This window comes from Moesziomyces antarcticus (assembly GCF_000747765.1).
Source record: "Moesziomyces antarcticus DNA, scaffold: scaffold_v10089, strain JCM 10317, whole genome shotgun sequence".
NCBI lineage: Eukaryota > Fungi > Basidiomycota > Ustilaginomycetes > Ustilaginales > Ustilaginaceae > Moesziomyces > Moesziomyces antarcticus.
The window spans coordinates 1-9,616 of record NW_014638921.1 but is presented as its reverse complement, the minus strand read 5'-3'; the positions used below and the strand labels follow the sequence as shown (position 1 = coordinate 9,616).

Sequence of the window (9,616 nt, the reverse complement as noted above, 5' to 3'; positions counted from 1 at the left end):
CCCCCCCCCCCCCCCCCCCCCCCCACCACGCCAAAGGCCCATCCCGCTGCAACGCTTTGCCACTCGCACCAACCCCGCACGCTTTCGACCAATCAGCCGAGTTTGCCTCCAACCACGGTGCTGGCATAAAGCATAGCCGGCAGCGAATGCATGCCGGAATGCACGCTTCGTTGCCGAAGCGAAGCCTCCCACTTGCTGCACACACATTCGATGCACCCCAAAGCGGCTTTGTCCGATGTGGGGGTGAGCGGGGAAGTATGGGGACCATGTAACATGACCATACCTACGGCTTGAGATGTTCGGCACCACACTACCATATAAGCTCGCGTCAAAATCGTCTTGAAGCTCATCGATCCAGCATCCGCTTCAACACGCTCTCCAACCTCCATACCCTACAGCCTTCTCCTCATCAACATCCAATGCAATGTCGTCGCTCGGCGAAAAGCAGTATGGCTCGGCAGAGAAGATCGACACCGAGGCCGGTCCTACGCTGGTGATGACCGTGACCGAGCTCAACGAAGGTGCCAAGCAGAGCGCGCAAAAGGAAATCGAGGCATCCGTCTGGCAGTCGGTCAAGGCGTGCAAGACGGGTCTCTTGTGGTGCTTTGTCGTGTCGCTCTGTGTCATCATGGAGGGCTACGACCTCAACCTGCTCGGCAACTTTTTCGCCTTTCCAAGATTCGCGCAAAAGTACGGACACTACGTCGACCAGGAGTCCGGCTACCAGCTCACGCCCGCCTGGCAGGCTGGCCTCAACAACGGTTCCGGCGTCGGCGCTTTCTTCGGCACCTTGCTCAACGGTATTCTCGTCACGCGCTTCGGTCACCGCCGTGTGCTCATCGGCGCACTCGCAGCGCTCTCGTGCTTCATCTTCATCACCTTCTTCGCCAAGTCTGTGGTCATGCTCCTCATCGGTCAGCTGCTTTGCGGTCTGCCCTGGGGGGTGTTTGCCACCACCGCGCCCGCTTACGCCTCCGAGGTGCTGCCGCTCAACCTGCGTGTCTACATGACAAGTTGGACCAACATGTGCTTCATCATCGGCCAGCTCATTGCTTCGGGTGTGCTGGCGGGTCTGGTCAACTTTGACAGCGAGTGGGCGTATCGCATTCCGTTTGCTCTGCAGTGGGTGTGGCCTGCGTTCCTGATCCCTCTGCTCTTCTTCGCTCCCGAGTCTCCCTGGCACCTTGTGCGTCAGGGTCGGCCCGACGAGGCCGAGCGAAGCCTGCGTCGTCTGTACAGTAGCAGCGTCTCGGACCACCACATCAAGGACACCCTCGCGGCCATCACCAAGACCAACGCAATGGAGGAGCAGCTGTCCGTCGGCACATCGTATCGCGACTGCTTCAGGGGCTTCGAGCGCCGCCGAACCGAGATCGCCTGCGTCGCCTTTGCCGGTCAGGTGCTGTCGGGATCGTCGTTCGCCTACAACTCGACCTACTTTTTCCAGCAGGTCGGCCTCACTGCTGATCAGACCTACCACCTCAACGTCGGCGGCACAGGCATGGCGCTCGTCGGCACGCTCTGCAGCTGGTTCTTCATCATGCCCTACGTCGGACGCCGACGCATCTACATCTCGGGCATGGCTGCCATGGCCCTCGTGCTCCTGATCATCGGCATCCTCAACACGCGCACGAACAACGACTCGGTCGGCATGGCCCAGGCTGTACTCACGCTCGTCTGGACGTTTGTCTTCCAGCTCTCTGTCGGTCAGATGGGCTGGAGCGTGCCTGCCGAGGTGGGCAGCACAAGGCTCCGCCAGAAGACCGTCTGCCTGGCGCGCAACGCTTACTACATCGTCTCGGTCATCTCGCAGGTCCTCCAGCCCTACTTTATGAACCCCACAGCCTGGAACTTGAAAGGGTACACCGGATTCTTCTGGGCAGGAACCGCACTTATTACGCTCGTTTGGGCCATCTTCCGTTTGCCAGAGACAAAGAACCGCCCGTACGAGGAACTCGACCTGCTCTTTGCCCAGCGCGTCCCTGCCCGCAAGTTCAAGACGACCCAGGTCGACACCACCATGCACAAGTCCGACAACCACCTCCCCGTCCTCGCGCACTAGGTTTGGCATTTCGAACTCGTATCGCCCCTGCTGTATATGTACCTTTTGTCATGGAAAAGATCCGTTTGCCCACGCTGTCTGTCCAGAGTTCAAGGGAGGTGAGCTGTCCGTGCTGGGCGTGGCGGTCACAACCCTTCTGATTCTAGCTCCACATCCACAGCTTGGCACAAGTAGGAAAAACAACGCATGCAGTCGAGGCATTTCAAGACAGATCGAGGACAGTTGCACTGCTAGGAGCGATACTGCTGAGGAGGCAGCTGGGAGGCGTAGCTTTGCGAGACGATTTGATCGACGGTCTGCAGCGCCGTAGATCGATTCTTGGCCTTCTGCGCTGCCATGCGTGCCATTCCAGCTGCCGCGCCCGCGCTCGGGTCCTCTTCGACGCTTCGATTCGAGACCGCCTTGGCCCTCTTGGGAGGCGATACACCTTCAGAATCAGTACCGTTCAGGCTTGCAAAGCCTTCATAGTCGCGAGAGTGGAAGGCGCCCAGACTGATCTGGTTTGGATGGGCTGGAAGCAGAGGCTCTGGCGATGCGATCATCAGCGAAGAGGGGAGATGCGGTCCGGCACCAGAAGTTTTTGGGGCGTTCCAGACCGTGTGCGACTTGACGGGCGATGAAGAGCCTCGTTGAGGAATCGGAATGGAACGTTCGGGACTGGCAGTACGCGCAGGCTCCTGCTTGGCCAGTCGCAAAGGCTGCGTCAAAGGATAGGGATACAGGCCCTTAGACACTTCCCTTGCAGCAACCGCCTCGGAACTATCATCTTGCACATGCGTCGTGGATCGCTCCTTCTTGACGGCGGTGTGGTGCACGGTTCCTTTCCGGCTCAGTCCGCCACGCGTTGAGTCCGTAGTTGCCGTCTTGCTTCTCTGCACAGCTCGCTCGTTAGCGCCCGGTTCCGTGCTCTTGGCTGTCTTGGCCCGCTGCAGCTTGGCTCTGGATCCACCGTCGGACGTCTCAGTGTGCAATGACGGCGTGACGGCACGTATGCTGTGTGCCACCTCCGGAGATTGGACTGCATCGCTTGGGGTCGAGTAGCAAGCTACGAGATCGCTGTAGTCGGTAAACGAGGGCGAAGCGCCGTGTGTCGAATCCACCACGCCGTTGTTCGCTGCGATCGCTTGATGCAACAAGAGGCTCTTGCGGGGAGCAAGATTGGTCTGAACACCTCTCTTGGTGGATTCGACCGCTGGAGGTGGGCGAGGGGAATCCGAAGAGACCAAGGGCTGAAAGGTGTTCTGGTGCTGTTGCTGCTTGTTGACCGGACTCGAGAGGAGGGCTTCGTTCCAAGCCGCCGCCGTCATCTTCCTTCCTGCGCCACCACTGGCCTCCTGCTGACGAGCGTTCCACGGCTGGTTGGTGTTGGTCTTGACGTTGAGTACCGTCGAGTTTCTCGCCAGTGGCTGATGATGGTATGGGCTTTCGTGGCGCGATGCGCCTCTCGTTGGTGTCCCTGCCTCGCCGTACCTGTCCTGATTGCGCACGGAGTAAGGCGTATCGCTTTCGCTCATCAGCTCCGACGTCGCACGGTACGGTCGAGCCACAAAGCTCTCCTCGTCCTCGTGATCCTCGACATTGTTCCGCCTGCCTTCAGTGGCACCAAAGTTGGTCATGGCTCTCCAGACCCCGCTGATTCCGAGCCCAAACGCCTTGGGCAAATATCCGCTTCCAATACCGGCGTCCTCGTCGCCAATGGCTGCATAGGCTGCCGTTGGCTTGACAGGAGTATCGCGTTCCGCAGCAGCTGGGTATGATGAGACCTGGTCGTACGTCTTGGATCGCGAGCGCAGGCCAAAGTTGAGAACGGCTGGGCGGAAGGGCGACTCCTGCGGCTGAGGCGGCAGCGGCTTCCTCCAGCCTGTCTCGGCTTTCTCGACGAAAGGGTCGTCAACGTCAGGACCGTTCCTGCTCAGACCTGAGTATTGGAACTTGCGCGTGGGCGAAGCCAGGAAGTTGGTCGGCAGCGAAGGATCCGAATGATGCAGGTCGACTGTTGCAAACTCTGCCTTGTACTTGAGCTCACCACTTCCGACCGAAAGTGTGGTCGCAGGAGAGTGGAGAGCTTCCTTCTCTGAAACGTCTTGACCGTCTGCGTCGGCTCTGAAGCGATCTCTGCTGAGCGCATGACGCAGACGTCGACCAGCACCGGTGCCTGATCTGCAGGGACCGGAAGTATAGCGACTATCATCGATCACGGCATCCGTCTCGTTCTTGCCGATCCAACGGCGGATCTTGACGGCGAGCCACGAGTTGCTCTGGAGCTCGGTCTCGTACTTGCGTTCCGACTCGCCGCGAGTGATCGGCGGTGCAGGCTTGGTGCCCTCGCCGAGCAAGGCAAGAGACAAGATCTTAAAAGTGCCCGGGTACTTTTCATCGTCGCCATGTCCGCCGTCCGAGTCGCTTCCAAAAGAGCTATCGGCACCTTCGAGACCGGAGCCCGAGGCCTTGGACTTCTTCGTCGGAGAGTTGGGATCCTTGTAGTGTAGGTCGTGTTCGCCAGGAGGCAGCTCGGCCGGAAGCATGGGCGTCTTGTCGTATCCCCACATGGTCTTGATGCGCTGCATCTCTCTCTTCTTTGCTTGACGCGAGGCGCGCTTGTCAAACTTGGCGCGTCTTGCAGCTTCGACGCGGGAGGCACGGTGAATACGGCCCCACATGCGTCCGCCGACACTGAAAAGAAGGAGCAGACCGACAAAGACCAGAATGGGTGCAAGGTAGACCAGCTTGAATCCGCCACCTCCGCCGCTGTGCTTTTCACTCTGGACCGAGGTGGCGCTCGGAGAAGCGCTTGATGTCGACGTTGAGGACGCAGAGTCGGTGGAGGACAATGAGCTGGACATCGAGCTCACTGAAGCTGACGACAGCCGAGAGGATGCTGACGATCTTGAGGGTAGTGCTGTCTGTGACGACAATTCGGTGGCAGAAACTGCGTCTTCTGCGCTTGTCGGTGCAAGCGCTACCGTTGCAGTAAATGCTGGCAGTGTCGGAGTTGCTACCTGAGTGGCAGCTGCAGGTGTCCACATGCCATTGTTGTATGTGACGGCCGGAATCGGCTCGTCTGATGGATCCTCTTGAGCGGACGCCAGCTCACCATCCGCGTCGAGCTGGCGCTCGAGGATGGGAACGAGCTCCAGAGGGGCCCAGGTTGAGTCGCCCAAAGCTGGATTTGAGCTCGGCTTTGACGACTTCGGAGGGTTGATGTTGTTTCCGAGCCTCGGCTTTGTATTGGGACCCGGCTGACGCTTTCGCCAAGCCGGGGAAGAACCGGGCCACATTATCAGCCACGGCGTTTCGAACTTAGGTCGGAGAAGCTTGTTGGGTTGATGATGGCCGAATGTGATGGTTGCAGACGACCTTGAGACGAGGTGGATGTGGGACTGCCAAGACGTGTGATGTAGATGGTGGAGGAGGAGAAGTCAGGAGAGGCGGCAGCTCACGGTGAGGACGACCTTGTCTCAGGCTTGCAGGCGTCTTCTTTGTTCACGACCGGGAGACAAGCACCGTCATCATTTCGCTCAGCAATCAAAGCGCTCAGATTGTTTGGGATATAGGCTGCGTAGAAGTTTGAAGCTAGGAGGCAAGTTCGCAAGACGGGCTTGTCTGCGCTGCTGCGGTGTGCTGCACCTCCATCCAGATGATCAGGCACGGTAGACGTCCGACGAACAAAGATAGCGTGTTCGGATCTGCGCTGCTTGGCATAGGATGCATTTCGTGGGATCGACAGTGCAGCCAAGTGCAGGGATGCGAGTGCTTGCGATGGCACCCGACCCAGACGCCAGAAGTACAAAGTGATATGGCCGGCAGGATTGACAGCTGTCCAAATTTGGTCGACCTTCCGTGCAGGATCCCGGCGCCAAAGTCTAACAGTGAATGAAATTTTCGACTCCTTTTTTCGGGCTCGCTTTTTTCCTTTTCTTTTTCGTAGCTTATTTCGGGATTGTGTAGCATCGGAAGGCATCCTGAACATGAGCAGATGTGGAACGGTTTGTCGTCATGAGCTGAGTCCCGATTGCGATTCTATAGTACATGTTCGTGGAGGAACGAGCGATGGGAAACGAGTGTGAAATGAGTCTCGCATCTACTTGCGGCGCCTGCGGGAGACGACGGTCTCGAAGCCGTCCTCATCGACGATAGGCTGCTGTGGTTCGCGAGGCGCTCTGGCCTGCTGCTGATCCAAGGCGGCCTGTGCTCCTGCCCTGTCGGCCTCCATGATGCCGCCCTGGGAACGGGCCATGCGTTGTGCATCGCGCATATCTTGGTCCTGGTCGTGGTCGTGACCGTCGTGCGAGTCGACCTCGGTATCCTGGTCGGCGCCGTGCTCGAAGTTGGACTTTTTACCCTTGAGTTCTTGGAAGGCCTTTTCGAGTTCAGCCACGGCCTGCTGTGCGCGAGCGACGTCGTTGTCAGGCGAGAAGATGACACGGTGCAGTCCGACGATTCGGCCAGCAACCCAGTCGGGCGAGCCATCCTCGAGGCGCGCCTCGTACTCGTCGATCATGTAGCCCTCGAGGATGTCGGCGAGATCGTCGAGATCGGGCTCGAAGGCAGGCCCTGGGTTGCCGTACTGATCGCAGAGGTGAGAGAGCAGGAAGTCTCGCTTGTCGGCGCTGTCAGAGCCGCCCCACTCCTCGGAGACGGCGAGGCGCATGGCGGGCCAGAGCTCAAAGGTGAGCATGATCGACTTGGCAAAGAGGAGCTGCTGCGGCGTTGGCTGCTCATCGGCGGCAGAGGCAGCTACAGCACTGCTAGAGGTGCCCTGCTGAGTCGACATGATGGTTCTGTCGGCTTTGGCGTGTGACAGTAAGGCGGTGAGTTCGCAGATGGTCGGTGCTGGAAGACCCGGAAGGATCACAGGTGCGCATGGACTTTCCACTTCTCGAAAAAATTCCCGCAGGAGCGAGGGTGGTGGCGCGTTCTCCCGAATTCCGAGTCCAAGTCGATTCTCGGCCGGCTAGCCTTCTCGGTCACTCGGTCACTCGGGTGTTGAGGTGGAGGTGACGCTCTCAAAAAGCGGAGCACCAACCAACTCAGCCGATCTGATAGCCACCCCATCACCATCACCATCCCCCTCTGCAACGGCACCCACCGCAGTCATGCCCAAGAACGTGCTGTCCATACCGTCTAAGCGCACGCCTTCCATCACGGCGCCGCTCACCGCCGCGATCCGTAACTACATCGCCAACAATTACACCGACACCCATCCGGACGCCTTTACCAACGACATCCGCGACTTTGCACGTCTCCGCGACCAGATCAGCTCAGCCGATCTGCATGTCTCGGCCATCGATACACTGCTTCAGTATCACGCCCAGCTTGTCTTCTTTGCCACCAAGTTCCCGTCCAACATCAACATCTCGTTCCCCTGGTCGCTCTCCTTCCCGCCGTCGCTTCCATCATGGACCTCCACCGTCTCTGGCGCCATGGAGGCAACCACCTCCGCCGAGGCTGGACCAGCTTCCGGAATTGCATACACAACCAGTGATACTGTAGCGCATCCCGATCTCGCCTTCGAAAGGGCGAATCTGCTCCTCGCGCTCGCGGCTCTGTACTCGGCCCTCGGCAGCGCTGAATCCAGATCGGAAAAGGAGAGCATCAAGCGCGCCACTGCCTGGTTCCAAAATGCCGCAGGCGTGCTCCAGTACATCATCGACAATCTCGTCGAGCCTACCGCCCATCTCACGCCTCCCTCTGCCGATCTGCATCCCCGTTTGCTCAGCTGCCTCAAGGATCTCATGCTGGCGCAGGCGCAGGAATGCTTCTGGCAGAAGGCGGTCGTCGACCGGCTCAAAGATGCGACCATCGCCAAGCTTGCAGAGAAAGTCGCAGACTTCTACGCATCCGCTTTGCAGGCCGTGTCCGACTCCACTGCCCAAGATGCGAGCCACAAGAATGCATACACCGACACTGGCAAGCTCACGCTGCCGTCCGGATGGGAGAATCACCTGGCTGTCAAGCGCTGGCATTTTGCAGCAGCTGCGCAGTATCGCAAGGCCTGCGACGACCTCGGCGCAAATTGCTACGGCGACGAGCTCGGTCGTCTTCATCTCGCAGAACAACACGTCAAGAAGGCGCTCGACTCGGCCAAGCGCGGTGTCAGCGACGCCATCACCAGCGACCTCAAGAGCTTGCAAGGCATCCTTCAATCCAACATCGCACGCGCCTCGCGCGACAACGACCTTATCTATCTCGAGGCCGTCACGCCTGCGTCTCAGCTCGCGCCCATCCAAGCAGCCGCCATGGTCAAGCCCGTCACGCCCGTCGAGCTGGCGCAACCCATCGCCCACCTGCGCGATGCACCTCCACCAGCCTTTGGCAAGCCACTCTTCGCAGAGCTAGTGCCGTACGGCGTCCATCTCGCCATCAGCATCTACGACGATCGCAAGGACTCGCTGTTGAGAGATGAGCTCGCCTCGCGCAGAGACGAGTTGGATGCTTTGGCAACCAGCACGTTGCAAAGTCTCAACTTGCCGGGTTCACTGCAAGCGCTCGAACAGCCTATGGGATTGCCACCTTCGCTTCTCCGAAAGCACGAAGAGGTGGTGTCGCAGGGCGGTCTGGAGCGGCTCCAGCGCATCGCCCACGACGTCGAACGTATTGCTGCGACCGATCGAGACACGCTCGCCGAAGCGCTTGCACTCATCGAGCACGAGGAGCGCGAAGACGAATCGGTCCGAGCTTCGTTCTCATCTCAGGGCTGGGCGAGGCCACCTAGCAGCCAAGTCAACACCGAGCTCAAGAGTCAGGCTGCAGAGTACCACGAGACGCTGATCAAGGCTGCGGCGTCGGACGACATTGTGAGGCGAAAGCTCGACGACTGGGAGGACCTTATCGGTGTGCTCAGCGGCAATGTCGATGGACTTGAGGCGTTTGTGCCTTCATCCAACCCCATGGCTCTGTCCGGTGGGGCCGGAGGTGGGCGTGCGTCCGAGCAGCAGGTGCAGGCGGTGCGTGCGCTGCGCGAGAGGCTCGAGCATCTGGACGACCTGCTCGACTCGCGCTCCGCATGTGTGACGGAAGCAAAGACGCTTGCGGCTGCCGACGACATCCGACCCATGGTGATGCGCGACGCCGCGACGCTCTCGACCAGCTCTCCCGCCAGCGGAGGCGAAATCGCGGCGGCCGACTTCGAAGAGCTCTTTGACCGCGAGCTGGCCAAGTACACGCATTTCAAAGAGGACCTCGATGCCTCTGAAAAGGCCCAGGTCGAGCTGTTGGAGCAGATCAAGGAACGTAACGCGGCGTTTGTCGAGGCGCGCAGGAGCGATGCAACCATCCAGCGCCGCGAAAAGGCGCTGCAGAACCTCGATGCGGCTTACATCAAGTACCGCGAACTCTCCAGCAACTTGATCGAGGGTCTCGAGTTCTACAATGGGCTCGCCAAGATCCTCAGCGCGTACAGAGATAGCGTCAAGGAGTGGGCGAGGACGAGGCAGGTGGATCTGCACTGGCTGATTCACCAAATGGGGCGTTCCAGCATTCAAGACCATCAGGCCCCACAGCAGCAGCAGCAGCAGCAGCAGCAGCAGCAGCAGCAGCAGCAGCAGCAGCAGC

The 9,616-nt window shown here is 59.5% G+C and overlaps 4 protein-coding genes across 4 annotated transcripts; 2 read left to right on the top strand and 2 right to left on the bottom strand.

Annotated features, from left to right (window-relative positions):
• Window positions 1–424: 424 nt before the first annotated feature.
• On the top strand, window positions 425–2,062 carry PAN0_089d6668 (maltose permease MAL31; the record flags this gene model as incomplete). Its single annotated transcript, XM_014797901.1, has 1 exon — window positions 425–2,062. One exon carries the CDS (start codon window positions 425–427, stop codon window positions 2,060–2,062), a length of 1,638 nt encoding a protein of 545 aa, XP_014653387.1.
• A 230-nt stretch (window positions 2,063–2,292) lies between these two features.
• PAN0_089c6667 (uncharacterized protein) lies at window positions 2,293–5,340 on the bottom strand (the record flags this gene model as incomplete). The annotated part of the gene is made up of 1 exon (XM_014797900.1): window positions 2,293–5,340. The coding sequence occupies one exon, from the start codon at window positions 5,338–5,340 to the stop codon at window positions 2,293–2,295; it is 3,048 nt and encodes a 1,015-aa protein (XP_014653386.1).
• An 803-nt stretch (window positions 5,341–6,143) lies between these two features.
• PAN0_089c6666 (processing of 20S pre-rRNA-related protein) lies at window positions 6,144–6,836 on the bottom strand (the record flags this gene model as incomplete). The annotated part of the gene is made up of 1 exon (XM_014797899.1): window positions 6,144–6,836. One exon carries the CDS (start codon window positions 6,834–6,836, stop codon window positions 6,144–6,146), a length of 693 nt encoding a protein of 230 aa, XP_014653385.1.
• A 322-nt stretch (window positions 6,837–7,158) lies between these two features.
• On the top strand, window positions 7,159–9,616 carry PAN0_089d6665 (intracellular transporter; the record flags this gene model as incomplete). The annotated part of the gene is made up of 1 exon (XM_014797898.1): window positions 7,159–9,616. A coding segment is annotated over one exon (2,458 nt), but the record flags the coding sequence as incomplete, so codon positions are not given.